The following is a 16,166-nucleotide window of genomic DNA, read 5'->3' as shown; positions in this document are numbered from 1 at the left end:
CCTGATGTAAAATCAAATACAACCGCACTAACGCTGAAACACTGGCAACGACTCCAAAATACTGGAGTCAATTGAGATGAATCCATGAATCGATTCCACAAAAAAAAAACCTTAAACAAAAACAGTTAGACCCAGTTATCCTTCTTTCTCCTTAGTCATTCAGACTCAAATGTACGTTTTACATTATATTACATACACAACAATCTATTTCTTATCATCAAGGTTCACTGCATATTATATATTAAAATGCACCAATAAATGAATGCCTAGACATACACTGAGTGTCTCACATGCACACATTTGAACTAGTCCATATAGCAAGATTATTGTGGGCCAGGTTTGGCTGGCATTTTCTATATTCATTGGTCCAAAGTCTACCATGTCACTCAGAACATTTTAAATCAATACTTTTCAGTATCTTTTAAAGTAAAAATATGTATTTACTTAAAAAAAAAAAACAGGTTTCCTGACCTGTAATCTTGTAATAGGGAGAGCATCTACTCAGCACTGCAGAAACTACACTATATAACATTTGAAGGAGAGTAAACACCCCCACCATACAAAGTTCATGTATATTTTACAAAGAAATACATTAGGAACACCTTGTATCTACACTCAGTGATCAGCTCCACTAACCACAGGAGCCCTTTGTAGTTCTACAGTTATAGACTGTAGTCCACCAGTTTCTACTTTCTTATCCCAATTTCACCTTGCTTTTCAATGGCCAGGAGGAGAGCTGGTATGATTTTGGTGGTGGATCATTCTCAGCACTACAGTGACATTGATGTGTTGGTGATGTGTCAATGTGTTTTGTGGAAAAGACACAGCAGTGCTGGAGTTTTCAAACACTATATCCAGTCACTGTCAGATATGTTAGACACACATACACTGTCCCTCCTTGTTGCTCCCATACAAAGTCTTTAAGGATAAGCTGAATTAAATGTGTTTTCAGCTTTGAAGTTGATTCCCGAATGCCTGGAATCGAAGAATCGACTCTTTTAAGGATCGACTCCCTGCCCTATTCAATGATACAGCTGGATATGAGCTGGAAACAGAATCCAAACACACTCCAAACAATATTTCTAATTCACATACCACTCAATGCGGTAAAATTGAATGAGTCTACTGACTTATCTAAAAGCAAAGGTTTATATATTTAAACGTCTATATGCTCTGATCGTCGTACACATGTATCTGTTTACTAACACAGGGTCCAGTTTCCTGGCCACGCCTCTTTGGCGGGAAATTCTGACAGGAATTAAAGAGCCCATACCCTACGTATTTGTTGAAGGTTTTTATTTTATTTTTTTCGCTAAATGTTTTCTTAGGACACGTGGACGTGTATCAATAGTCATATTTCATATTTACATGAACATTCTCAACTTCACAGAATGGACTGTACTGTACATTTAATGTACATTGAGTTGTACATATAAATAATCTCTGTCTGTATCGACTGCCCTGGGTTTTACCCCATTCTTATGATGTAGTCGTTAACTGGCAGGTCTTAACTGCTGGAAGCCAAACAGGTAGGTGTTCACCAATAAGCTGCAACAATGTCAGGTGAATAACAACTGAATATCTCATGACACTGTCAGTGAGTTGCAGTGGCGCTGCAGTGCCGTCTGTGGCGCTGCGCTAAAAACGGTCATCACCAGCCCCGAGAAGAAGATCTGACAGTGTAGCGGTGTTTTCCTCGGGTCTCGGTTTCTTGGGACATATACATTTTTTAAGGACTTTGAATGGGTTTAGTGACCCATTGTTTAAAATATAGACTCTAAAGTTTATTTAAATCTTGCTCTAAAAGGAGAGACGCCTGAACAGCACTGGGTGAAAATGAACGGCTCCGAGTGAGGCTCGTTTAAGGATAAACAGAGTCGACTCCTGGGCTTCGTGTGTATCTTGGAGGTGTTTTGGGACTGATTCTGAGCTGTTTTTATATGGTGGACTATTTACGTTGTCATCAACATCTTTACCGCCTTCCTTCCTTCCAACGACAGCCATTTATTTTCTATTATGTTGGAGTTCAATTCCTTTGGCGAATGGGCAAACAGAAGTGCTCCAACAATTACTTGGCAATATTATTTACCTATTGATTGCCATTACACGTTAAGATTTATGTTCACTACTTGCTGAAACTTTACTGTTCTGGAGATAAAATAAAATTGTCCAATGCCACTCTAAATGAATAAAAATAACATTCTGTAAAACCCCTTTAATGAAAGCACAGGCAGCAGGATATTGGTTCCTGTGCAAAATTCAATCTACAATTCCTGCATTTGGAACCTCAAATAAATAGCTAAATATTTTTTTTTCGCTGTAATGCAAGATTTAAGAAGACAATCCTAATTTCCACATTTATTAAATGCCCATTAGAATGAATAAACTTGTTCCCTAATTTTGTTCAGTAAGTGGCACTGTGTCTGAGTAATGTAACCAACATATGTATATTCACAAAAAGAATTCACCTGTTTGCATTGTTCATATATATCCTTAATGATGTTGAGCATGCTTCACTGTACCACTGTAGCTGAGTAAAGCAACATGGGCAGAAGGTGTATATTCGGATGTGCACTACCAAGGCCCCTGTTCCCTTTCCCTAAAACTCCGTGGTTGAGGGCCCGCTGGCTCGAATTTATACATTTTGAGGAGACTGGGATAGTGGACAACTCAAGACTGTGTTCGAGGCATTTCACAGTGGACTGTTTCAAAAATTTAGTTCAGCATGAAATGGGATTCACAGATGTTCTACTGTTGACAGACACGGCGATCCCATCGGTGTACACCGTAGGAGCATCTCCTAGTGTGAAGGTAAGCTTGAAATGATAAAATCCAGTGTCTGAGTAGTCATTTGCATTACACATCCTAGATAGATATCTGTATTCAGGGTTTGCTAAATGTTCTCCTCCAGTGAATGTTTTAAACAATATTAACATGTCAGTATGGTGTATTTATTATATGATAGTAAACATGTTTTGAGTGTAATAAGCAGTCAACTCCAAGGCTGTTGGAAGAAAATCAGAAATTCACAAAGTTAGGGTCATTTCTGTCAAAAATTTAAGGATCCTATTCCTTCAAAGTGTGGGGAAGGGCTTTAAAGCTGCAGGCGAATGGTGGAGGGCTAAGTGGCAATAGAGGATGAGACTAATTGTATATTCATAGGTCTGTATTGTATTTCATGGCACTGAATGAAGGAGAACTAATGGAGATACAGCTAAGCCACTTTTAAGGCATTACTGGATTTCAGTGTTGGAAGAAAGGGAGATTCCCGCCTTGCGCCCAATGATTCCAGGTAGGCTCTGGTCCCACCCCGACCCTGAACTGGATAAGCGCTTACAGATAATTAATGAATGAATGAAGAAAGGGAGATATTAGTGGATTAAGGCTGAATGGATGGGAACTTTAAAGTGAAACACTTTACTGCAAAAACGTGAACCTCAGGTGCCTTTGAGGGAAATAACAGAATTCTGAATGTTACTCACATTTTCTCCCTTGCATTCAACTTCCTGGTACCATAAATGGTTTCACGTTTGTTGTTATGTTGTCTGTCTTGTAATACTGTCTATACTACCTGTAAATTGTAAGCATTTTTGGGTCCTTTAAAATGCCCAGTAAATAACCAGTAAATTCATCTGCAAAATATGACTTAATTGTTGAATGCTCGCCAGTCTTAACATTTCAGACATTACTGCAGTCAGGTACTGATGTGGGATGGTCAGTTTTGGATCACAAATTCCATCATGACTAATGCCAGAGTTACTGGATGATGCTCCATGACATTCTCATTTCATTCCATGCTTATCTGTTTAGGTTATACCAGCTGTGTGTGAACAATAAAATGTTAGAGTCATACATCTGATATCTGTGACTTATGAAGGATTAAATGTAATAATTATGTACTTTTTTCTCCTTTTCTTAAATGAAGCACTCACTCATAAGTAATGGGCTTTTAAAAAATGCACCAGTAGGGGTGGTGAAGATAAAAAATGTTTCTTTGGACCGTTCTCAAAGTATTTAAAATTTACCAACTCATGAGAAAATAACAAAAAGGTCCAAAATAAACCCTCCCTCTTCGGGGGAGGCGTGTCCGTTACGAGAGAGTCGCAGACACCAGTCGAGTGAAGTTCAAAGCAAATCAAAGTATTTATTTAACAATACTGGATCCAGGAGAACTAACACATTGAGAACAGTGTGATACCCCTCCCAAGTGAAGCTCTGACATCACATGATCTGACTCCAACAGTTATACCCCAGATGACGTATAGCCTGATGGTGAGGCGTTTCTGGCTGATTAGCGTATATTAATAGTACTCAGCTCTTCACGTGCAATATTCAGGTGCCTGTTGTGACCCTGAAGACATTCTTTATCTGGCCAGGCTGACAATGGGCCTCTCTTCCCAGTCCTCTTTTCCCAAGAGAAACTAAAATTTAGGGAGTCAGAAATATACACTTCAAGGCCACAAACAGAAGCTACAGATCAGCGCCTCCGTGACCAACACTATGATGTCAGTGTGTTACAATCCTGGAGTGCACATCTGTTCAAGGTTAGACGTTAAGAATTAAAACTGTGTGTCAATATCAAGTTATCATGCCATATAGTGAAGTTAGCTTATAATATGTCTTTAGGAGTAATTATCATGAGTTAGTAGTGCAATATCAAGCAAAAATGTTTAACTACATGTGTAAGTAATACATAATGTAAATGCTGGTTAGTCATTCATATAAATGCATATAGGGTACAGGATTTCACACAATGAGTATGTAGTTATAAATGCTAATTTAACTAATCATTTAAGGATATTTGTCAACAAACACAAAGTAATAAAATTGTTTTCTACAACAGTGGACAGTATTACACTTTTTAAATTTTTTTTTTTAATGATGCAATATGAAACATTGGTTTACATGAAGTAAACATGGGTTTTGTAGTAGATCTAGTTCACATTAAAACTTGTGAAATGTTCAGTTAAAGTCACTGTAATTAGAATTAAAATTAATAGCATTTATTTTTCTTTGTAACAGTTTCATTCATTTATTATCTGTAACCGAATCATTGGGCACAAGGCGGGAATACACCCTGGAGGGGGCCCCAGTCCTTCACACGGCAACACAGACACACACACACATTCACTCACACCTACGGACACTTTTGAGTCGCCAGTCCACCTACCAACGTGTGTTTTTGGACTGAGGGAGGAAACCGGAGCACCCAGAGGAAACCACTGGTTGGAGTTGGTGAGGAGAACACACCAACTCCTCACAGACAGTCACCCGGAGTGGGAATCGAACCCACAACCTCCAGGTTCCTGGAGCTGTGTGACTGCGACACTACCTGCTGCGCCACCGTGCACCTAATGTTGAGATGCACGTTGTGTACTGAATAAACTACCATGACTTGAAATGTCTTCAGATGTCTTGAAATATTCTCTCCAACCTCATATCATTGACTTGTTTTTTTTCTGCCTATCTGAAATTTTCAATGCTTAATTGCACTATATTTCATTCCCTAGCCAATGACTAGAGAAGTCGGCTGCCAGTGTGATGTTCCATCTACCAGGAGTGCTTTCATCCAAGCCTCAATACCAAGTCCAAAGCCCAAACGAAGGAGTAAAGGTGGATTAATGTTCTATTTTATGTTTCATTAAAAAAGCTGATCAAGTGACAGACTATTTGCTTTGCTGCTGTGTTAACTTTAATCAGTGTTTATTGTGATATTAGCAATTCAGGTAAGACCTCTGGACATGACTGCGTTCCTCTCAGAAGACGATTTTACTTTCACGTCAGCAAAAAGGCCTCACATGGAGGAGCTAAATGACAAGTAAGTGTGTGTGTTTGTGTGTGTGTGTGTGTGATATTTACTTTCCAAGTCGTATTTTGGGCTGTTATACACAGGTCTATCACAATTATTACATTATCAATTTATCATACGATATATGAACATTTCTTCAATAATGTTTGCTGAACTTAATATCACTCATTGTGTTTACTGTTGTGTTTATCTTAGAAATGAACATCAATATTTTAACCCGTGTGCTGTACTGTTCTCTGGTTTTCACTGGTCTTTATTCTGGGGCTGTTTTTGTCAGTTTGTTTGAAAACTGTGGTTTTATTTTATTTATGTTTTATTTATTTAGGATATTTAAGCTTTTTTTTTTAATTTTCCTACTACAATATCTAAATATTTTTAACTTCGTTATTCATTCATTGTCTGTAAGCGATTGTCCAGTTCAGGGTCGCTGTGGGTCCGGAGCCTACACAGAATCACTGACCACAAGGCAGGAACACACCCTGGAGGGGGCACCAGTCCTACACAGGGCGACACACACTCATATTCACTCACACCTATGGACACTTTTGAGTCACAAATCCACGTGCCAACATGTGTTTTTGTACCGTGGGAGGAAACGCACGTGGACACAGGGAGAACACACCAAACTCCTCACAGACAGTCACCCGGGGCAAGACTTGAAACCACAACTTCCAGGTCCCTGGAGCTGCGTGACTGCAACATATATCAACCACAAAACAAAGAGTATAAATTAACTGTACAAAACGTGCCTCAATTGTTCCTGTTCTGTATAAATAAAGCCAAGATTGTCTGTATTTGTTGTCAAATTTGCAACCGGATTCTATGCTGTAGAGACCAAAGGCCAAGACAAAAACATCTGGTCAGTTAGATAGTCCTCCAAAGCAGATATGTGCATACTGCAAACAACTTTAATTTCTCATCATTTTCATTTTCTCAAACTGCATCTGTTGTGTATGAAACTTTACACACCACCTTAAACTTTTAGCATTTAAAGTGAAATGGACAATTCTACCAGGGGTCACATAATCATTGTTTCATTTAAGGTGGAATTAAAGGTTCTACAGGTAACAGAACTGTTGTCTAATTTAAAGTGGATTGGATCCTTCTACCTGAGACACGTAGTCATTTCTACTCTATTTAAGGTGGATGGGTAAAAATTTTCTAGGTGGCAGAATGTACAAACCGGATTCCAAAAATTTGGGACACTAAACAAATTGTGAATAAAAACTGAATGCAATGATGTGGAGGTGCCAACATCTAATATTTTATTCAGAATAGAACACAAATCACAGATCAAAAGTTTAAACTGAGAGAATGTATCATTTTAAAGGAAAACTATGTTGTTTCAAAATTTCATGCCGTCAACAAATCCCCAAAAAGTGGGGACAAGGCCATTTTTTACCACTGTGTGGCATTCCCTCCTTCTTCTTACAACACTCAACAGACGTCTGGGGACAGAGGAGACCAGTTTCTCAAGTTTAGAAATAGGAATGCTCTCCCATTCATGTCTAATACGGGCCTTTAACTGTTCAGTCATCTTAGGCCTTCTTTGTCGCACCTTCCTCTTTATGATGCGCCAAATGTTCTCTATAGGTGAAAGATCTGGACTGCAGGCTGCCATTTCAGTACCCGGATCCTTCTCCTACGTAGCCATGATGTTGTGATTGCTGCAGAATGTGGTCTGGCATTATCTTGTTGAAAAATGCAGGGTCTTCCCTGAAAGAGATGACGTCTAGATGGGAGTATATGTTGTTCTAGAATCTGAACATAGTTCTCTGCATTAATGGTGCCTTTCCAGACATTCAAGCTGCCCATGCCACAAGCACTCATGCAACCCCATACCATCAGTGATGCAGGCTTCTGAACGGAGCATTGATAGCAACTTGGGTTATCCTTGTCCTTTCTGGTCCGGATGACATGGCGTCCCAGTGTTCCATAAAGAACTTAAAATCGTGACTCATCTGACCACAGAACAGTCTTCCATTTTGCCACACTCCATTTTAAAAGACCCCTGGCCCAGTGCAAACGTCTGAGCTTGTGGAGCTTGCTTAGAAATGGCTTCCTCTTTGCACTGTAGAGTTTCAGCTGGCAATGGCGGATGGCACAGTGGATTGTGTTCAGTGACAATGCTTTCTGGGAGTGGCATTCCTGTTTAAGGTGCAGTGATGTTTAAGGGCCCGGAGATCACAAGCATCCAGTAGAGTTTTACGGCCTTGACCCTTACGCACTGCAATTGTTCCAGATTCTCTGAATCTTTTAATGATGTTATGCACGGTTGATGATGATAACTTAAAAGTCTTTGCAATTTAAGCTGGGTAACACCATTCTGGTATTGCTGCACTATCTTTCTGCACAACAATGGTGGAATTGGTGATCCTCTTATCATCTTGGCTTCAGAGAGACACTGACACTCTGAGAAGCTCTTTTTATACCCAATCATGTTGTCAATTGACCTAATTAGTGTTAATTGGTCTTCCAGCTGTTCGTTATATGCTCAATTTTCTTTTTCCAGCCACTTATTGCTACTTGTCCCAATTTTTTTGGGATTTGTTGACACTGTGGAATTTTGAATCAACATATTTTTCCTTTAAAATGTTACATTTACTCAGATTAAACTTTGATCTGTCGTCTATGTTCTATTACGAATAAAATATTGACATTTGCCATCTCCACATCATTGCATTCAGTTTTTATTCACAATTTGTTTAGTGTCCCAACTTTTTTGGAATCCGGTTTGTAACAATAGCATATTAAAGGTGGAACTGAAAAGTTCTGCTGATGCCACCATGTAATTTTAAAAATCTGATTTATAAGCCCCACTGTGACCACAGAAACTGGAAAAATAATGTTAATAGCACATCACTTTAAGAACAAACAAACAAACATCTACTTCATAAACACAAATAGTTGGAAAAGAAAATGTTATTCCAAAAATAAAAAATATGTGTTTAAACATGGCTCTGTGAAGAATTTACATAATTAAAAATGTCATTTTAATGCAGGAGCAGTTATGTAACGTTGAGCAAGGAGTTTCTGCTGCTGCGGTTGTTCCGTTGTTTGGAGTGCTCCAGCGAGTGCCGAGTTCGGGGGAAAGGCAGAGGAGGAAATCTCTCCCTCAGACAGGAGTGTCTGATCTGCCGTAACTACAGAGTGTGGACCTCTCAACCAGCTCGTAAGACAAAACACAAGGTAAATATTTATTGCTTCGTTCATTCAACATTTATTCTTGCATGTACACATTTGTAAAACGTTCTCACCCAGAGCAACTTTATAACAATTTAACTATGTGGGCAAATGTTCCATTAGGAGTCTTGCCCAAGGACTGTGGGGAAATTGTGTAATTGTATAAACTCCAATAATGCCTCATAAGGCCCTTATAATGAGGTTTGATGGATTATTATGTAACTTTTAAACATGCAGCAACACAAATATCACTATTTATAATGTCACCTATAATACAAAATATTATAAATGTTAAATGTTAAAAATGTTTATCTAATTAAACTGCTGTCCTCCCCAGGTGGCTGAAGTGACCGTGATGTTGTCATGTGATGATAGTCAGTTATCAGATAGCACATCCATGATGTCTGACCAGGAAGAAGCTTTATATGAGGATGAGGATATCTCACACTCAGACACAGAGGACAATGAGGACGGGGAGGAGGCCCTGAACTGGACACAGCAGGACAGTGCTTCCATATCTGCTGTACAGAATGTTGAATTTAATTTTAAAGTAAAGGAAGAAGACAATAGTCAGGGCTTAACGCTCTTTTGTGGAGAGAGTGAGAATTGGGCAGCAGTGAAAACTGAGGCAGAGTGGTCAAATACAGAGACAAATGTCATGCCAGAAGCAGTGGGGAATAATGCTTCACCACCGATAGAGTGGACAAATGCATCCACGACCATGTTCAAGACAGAGGCCCATGCTGAGGATGACTCTGTCCATGTCCCGAGAGACACGATCAGAACTGAAGATCAGAACTGTAAACAGCCAAATCTATCAGAGCAAATCATTCAGAGTGCTTTAAACACAGAGGGTGACCAGGAGGGGGCAGTGAAATGCAATAAAGAAACTTCAGCTTGTACAGAGGAAGAGGAAAAACAAGGTGAGCCCAGAGAATCATCAAATCTGGCAGATCAAGACACTTTGCAAGAGTATTGTACTCTTTTGGAGGCGAATAAAGAATATGACGTGAGTGACCAAGAAACAGAGCTCTCATGCAGTTCTCCATACAGTCCAAAAACATGTGATGAGGGTCCTGAATGGAACGTTTGTGGAAAGAAGAGACGAATTCGAAGGGAATACAATTGCACCATGTGCTCCAGGGTCCTGGCTTCTTTCCAGAGCTATGCCAGGCATATGCGAACCCACACTGGAGAGAAACCCTACTCCTGTTGGGTCTGCAAACGTTCCTTTAACCAGGACGGACACCTGAAGTCACACATGCGTATCCACACTGGAGAAAAGCCCTTCATGTGTGAACAATGTGGAGAGAGTTTCAGCCACAATGTCAGCCTGAAGAACCACTTGCAGAGGCATCACAGCATTGAATCACCACATACAGAATAAAAAAAATGAATGCTTCCAATACAGTTACTAAGTAATCATAAAAAGAAAAGACTTTAAAAACAAAAACACAGTAGCCATGCAGACATCTAATGTGAAAATAATAGAATATACAGATATATTTTAGTTCTCTCGCTCTGTTAGCTTTTTAATTCGTAAAAACTTTTATGGTCATGACTACCTAGAGTCTTATACGTCATTATGTAAAGTTACCTTTTTTATGGATTTATGACTGCAATCTTTTCTGGGTGGTTTGAACTTTGTTTGAAGGACAAATTACTCTAAGCTCAACAAGACCTAACGTCTATTTCATATTCCACTTGCTGTCTGTAAAATATCGGCAGTAGGTTTGAAGCCATTGTTGGTCCTACTCTGCACGGTGCCTGAACTCAACTCGGCTCACTGACAGATGTGTGCCAAAAATACAGTACACCCGCCACCATGCTTCACAGATGTGTGATCATGGGGAGTTTCCCATTCAACACAAGCTTTTATGTTCCTAGGTTGTTGTTTTCAAGAAGCCAACGTGGATATCTACAGACTTTTCTGAATATCTAATTAAACTGCACATTTTTGCTCTTGAGGGTTAACATTGGTTAAATTGTGAAAGTCTTCTGAGCTACACTGGTATATTAATTTAATATGGTATTCTTTGACATGTCTTTGCAAACATTTTTAATCACTTCAGCTGTCAGAAAGCAATGTTCAACTATTCATGACTTCCTCTGTGCTTCTTTATGACAAAGAAACACTGACACACTATTTGTTTGGATTACATCCCAAGATTTTGTAGATTTACAGTCAAATGAAGGTCAGTTTCAGTGAAGTTGATTTCTCTGGTAATGGATCCATATGCAAACCTAGAATCAACTGTTGTGTGAAAATGCAGATACAATCTGTGGCTGTGGGTGATATCTATTTAAACATCTTATATTTAGTTTGGGACCAATGTTATTTATATAATCCTTATTTTAATAATTCAGTAATGGGTATAATTTTTTATACAAACACACACACTGAGCAGCCACATCATTAAACCAACTAACCAACGAACAAATATTGTGGGTTTTATTTATTTATTTATTGTTTTTAAATAGCATTGTGTCACCAAAACTGATCTGGCCAACCAGGGCATGTACTCCACAAGACATCTGAAGGTGTCCTGTGATATCTGACACCAATACATTAGCAGAAATGTATGTTGTATGTTGAAGACATCCAACAGTCGATGTTTGAAGGTTAAGTCAACAAAGTATGTGTAGAGGGAATTTCTATATGCTGAAAAAGACCAGTGACAAGGGATTTATTTATTTGTTCTGCAAGACTGTTGAGGCAGGAGATATGTGTAAAAATAAAATCTACAGTGAAGGCCAGAACTGAACATTTCCCACCATACTACATTTGTCTACATTTTTACCATCTCTTCACTGTGTAAGTGACACACTTGGACCTGTTCATACACAACATGTTAAAGGAAATGTGATTTATCAGATCAGTGCCTTATATAGGTGCTTTCAGCAGTGGGTAGTAGTCAGCATAGGGCCCATGTCACAGGCACTTGGACCAGTTTGCGGCTACACTGTCCCATATGCACTTTTCTATTAAAACCAGTTTGAAGTTTTTCAGCAATTCATTCCACAGTAGTTCCTTTCTGGGATCGGACCAAAGACGTCACAGGTTCTCTTTCCTTCTGTAGCTTCAAACCATTATATACTGGGAAAACACACAAGACCGGTCATAAACACATGTTATAAGAAGAGGGTTGTTTCATTTCAGTTAACAATTAACTAGTTAATTGTGTTGATTTGCATTCTTTTTGTGAGTCTTCATGTAAGTACAGTTAAATGTGGAGAGCACACACTGTTCACTACCGGCACCAACAGCTTTGCCGAAAAGGTAAGAAACTCACTTTAAGGATTAATTCACTGAACATTTTCTCTTCACAAATTGAAGGTACTCGTCCTTAATAAACAGGTGGTTTCTTTTTGTGTGTTTGTAGCTATTCTTACTTCCAAAGCATGAACCAAGAATGAACTAGTAGTACAGATTCTTTAAGCTGAATCCTTAACGCTGAATCCCCCCTCTCCCTCTTCATCTACAGTCATGGGTTCCTCTCTGTATTTCCTCCTGCTTTACTCAGGTCAGTGTAGATTCATGATCACCTGTATAAATGCTGTTTCAGAACTGTACTGCCGTGCTGACGAGAGGTTTTAATCTCTGCAGGTCTGTGGACTCTTTCTCTGTGTTTGACTCATGAGTTTCATCTGGTGAATGAAAAAAAGACCTGGACTGAAGCTCAGAAATACTGCAGAGAGAACTACACTGACCTGGTGGATTAATATATATTAACATTTAGAGGAGTGTATTATGAATTGACATTAACACAATTAACATTAAAGAAACATGTTTTAAAGTTACTTTCTCTTAGTCACAGTGTGTGATAATGATCTAATGTAACAACCTGCACCTATTTCATATACACTGTGTGGCCAAAAGTTTGTGGACTGAGGTTCATCCATTGTATTTTCTAAACTGCAGGGTTTTAAAAGGGAGTTTGTCCTCTGTAACAGATTCTAATCCACTGTAAAGGCTTCACATTCGATGCTGGAAGAGTAGTTCTGATGCTGGGTGATTAGAGATGATAGATCACAAACACACAGCTCTCAGCTGGAAAGCAGATTTGGAGCCCCATTTCTTCTTAGGAAACAGCTTCAAGTCTAGTGTGGTGACTGACTGCTTTTAGCTCAACTCCTAATTTAGCTGAAGACATTGATGTGGAATGTTACATTTACCTTTGTGCTGTAGGTAAAATATTTTTTAAAAGATTGAAAGAAAAACACAGATTCTCAGACAAATGCCATAATCGTTCTCTCCCCTTTATATTTCCATAGTGCTGTTGATGAATTAGAAAAACAGTCAACAAAAGAACCACAACATTTGTAGCAATTAATCGCATCTTGCCTACGATAGACCAAAGTTTTTTATAATGGATATTAAATAAAAAAGATGTGTGTGTGCGTGTGTGTGTCAGTGGCGATTCCTCTAAAATGTAAAAAAAAATAAGTGATCAAATATATTCTGTTGTGTGTACATGTAATTGAATAAATACGCACTACAACGCGCTCAACTTTTGTTCAGAATCAGCTTCTTATCACTGGTAAAGACACGGCTTTCCTCTCAATCATTCCTGCAGCTTCACAGTGCTTTAAACAGCGTCCACAGATTTCAATAGTGAAACAGCGAAGTGCAGCGAAACGAGACGAGTCATTGGATAAATGCTGGGCTTTGTCCCGCCCATCGGACGCTCAGCGTCTCTAGGGGTCTATGAGGCAGTGGGCTGGCCTCGGCTGGCCCGGACGCTCAGCTTCTGCATGATGATTGGATGATCTGTCTGAGGCTGAATCACTTTTTGATTGACAGCGAAATGAGCGAATCAGCGATCCTTTGGTGTAAAGATCCGTGGGAGCACAGGCGGACACACTCCAAATGGGCCAAGGCCGTTTAAGCAGCCTAGCTCTGCTGGCCATTGAGAGGTCCCTGGAAAAGACGCCTTGTTGGTACGACATTGTCACAGATCATTTTCTTAAAAAGGAACGGAGGGTAGAATTTATGTATAAATAAACCACACATTTTATAATGTAGTCCGAAATTGAGCTTCCCCTCCTTGAAAGACCAGCATCCGCCACTGGCGTGTGTGTGTGAGAGAGAGAGAGAGCGAAAGAGAAGAGAATTTGTTGGAGTTAGTTATTAGATTTAATGCATATTTCAGCACAAATACAATGTAATCTGTTTTCAATCTGAACTTTCTGATCTCAACATTGTAACTGTGCTGTGTTTACATCTTTAAATAAAACCGCTACTATCTCACTAGTCTCTGTAAAAGGAGGCAATTATGGGAGGAAGTTGTGGCCAAATTTGGAAAATTATTAATTAGAGTTAAATAATGTTATGCATTAAAACCCTGTGTAACAGTCACGTTTTTAAGGAAATTTCAAAAGATCAGCATTAAATAATGTTTTAGTGTTCGTCTTGCTCGTGTTTATGGGGGGTTCATATATTTGTGGAGGACTCTGTACTGATCAGGTATTAATTTGTTTCTAGACCTGGGAGTGGTCAGATGGGAGTCACTCCTCGTACAGGGACTGGTATCCGGGAGAGCCAAGCAACGGTCCGGGTGAAGACTGTGTGCAATTATGGAATAGTAACCAGTGGAATAATGCTCACTGCAGTCACCCAAATCCATTTGTCTGCTACAAAAGTGAGTAATATAAGGTAATAATATGCAGTACATGAGGTGCATTTATACTGAACAAAAATATAAAGGCAACACTTTTGTTTTTCCTCACATTTTTCATGATTTATGAACAATATTTCAGAGAAAAAGGCCTTTTGTGTTCATAGAAAAAGTCTTAGATCTTTGAGGTGAGCTCATGAAAAATGGGAGGAAAAACAAAAGTGTTGTCTTTATATTTATGTTCAGTATATTTCAGTTTAAAATTGTGTTTAAAGCAGTTGCACTGAGTGAGGACTTTAAAACAGGATTCTGAAAAAAGTAATGGAGTGATAAACTGCAGAAACCAACACTGAAACACACAGAAACAGAAACAAAATGAAACACACAACTGTACTCTATACTTTAGACAAAGAAAGCTCAGAAGTCTTTATTCTCATTTCTTCGCAGGTCCACTGACTCTGGTTAATGAAACCAAGACATGGAAAGACGCTCTAAAGTACTGCAGAACGCACCACGTGGACCTGGTCTCTGTTCATAACGAGACAATCCAGCAGTGGGTGAAGACTGCAGTTAATTATGCCTCCACTGCTAATGTGTGGTTGGGTCTGCGTCACACCTGCACCTTGAACTTCTGGTTCTGGGTGAGTGGAGAGTCCCTGTGCTACCAGAACTGGGCCCCGGGGAACGGAACAGGGCTGGAAGACTGCACAGGAGGAGAAAGATCAGGAGCGATACAGTCTGGAAGTAAAGAGTGGATCAGTCTGTCACAGAATCAGAAACTCAACTTCATCTGCACAGACGAGGGTCAGTAATGGACTTATATTCATCAATGTCTGAATATTAACAGTGAATAAATAATGTCTGATGATGTTTACTTTTTTCCTTTAGAGATGTAGAAGAGGATACAAGCTGCTCAAAATCATGCTGATAATTAATATTCATTTCTTCCTCAGCATAGTTTTAATAAGAAAGACAAGTTTAGTATGAAAACTATTAATATATAACTGGGATTATGGTACATTTTCTTGTTATTGTTAAGAGGCTTTAAAGATATTTTTCAACTCATTCTGGCAACACATGATGTGTAGATGTGTCTGTAAATATTAATTATTTTCTTGAACCTCAACATTACAGACTGTTATTTTGATCTTTGTAACAAAAACACTGTAACACTGTAGATTTATTCTGCTGTGTAGATTTACAGAGTTTTTATATATGTTTTTTTTTTGTAGATTGTAGGTTGCTGTTCTCTGTATTTGCTCTAATTAATGAACTCTGGTGTTGATTCTCTCTTCTAACTATGGTACTCTATACTATAATTCATTTGGCCTCTGCTGACTCAGGAGAGCTGCAGTAGACTCGATTCTACACAAGATATTGGTTTCTTGTGAGACTACAACAGATGTTGTGCATTGTAGGATTGTTTTTAGAACTCTTCTATTGTGCTGTAACTCCAGGCCTTGGCTGAGCCATATTTAAAAATACTGAAGCCCTCAGTGAACAGTAGGTTATCCTTAGTCTAATGTCAGTGGTCTACAGGTGTCTCCCCAGAAATT

At 39.0% G+C, this 16,166-nt stretch overlaps 2 protein-coding genes across 2 annotated transcripts; both read left to right on the top strand.

Annotated features, from left to right (window-relative positions):
• Positions 1-1,673: 1,673 nt before the first annotated feature.
• Positions 1,674-11,317, top strand: LOC136707081 (uncharacterized). The gene is made up of 5 exons (XM_066680962.1): positions 1,674-2,811; positions 5,511-5,613; positions 5,719-5,818; positions 8,812-8,998; positions 9,330-11,317. The coding sequence occupies exons 1-5, from the start codon at positions 2,545-2,547 to the stop codon at positions 10,377-10,379; spliced, it is 1,707 nt and encodes a 568-aa protein (XP_066537059.1). The 5' UTR covers positions 1,674-2,544; the 3' UTR covers positions 10,380-11,317.
• Positions 11,318-12,479: 1,162 nt separating this feature from the next.
• On the top strand, positions 12,480-15,422 carry LOC136707292 (low affinity immunoglobulin epsilon Fc receptor-like). The gene is made up of 2 exons (XM_066681278.1): positions 12,480-12,516; positions 15,058-15,422. Exons 1-2 carry the CDS (start codon positions 12,480-12,482, stop codon positions 15,420-15,422), a joined length of 402 nt encoding a protein of 133 aa, XP_066537375.1.
• Positions 15,423-16,166: the final 744 nt, after the last annotated feature.

The sequence above is a fragment of the Hoplias malabaricus genome, chromosome 9 (assembly GCF_029633855.1).
Source record: "Hoplias malabaricus isolate fHopMal1 chromosome 9, fHopMal1.hap1, whole genome shotgun sequence".
In the NCBI taxonomy this organism is placed as follows: Eukaryota; Metazoa; Chordata; class Actinopteri; order Characiformes; family Erythrinidae; genus Hoplias; species Hoplias malabaricus.
Note: the sequence above shows the minus strand (reverse complement) of the source record. Positions and strands in the feature narration are given on the sequence as shown.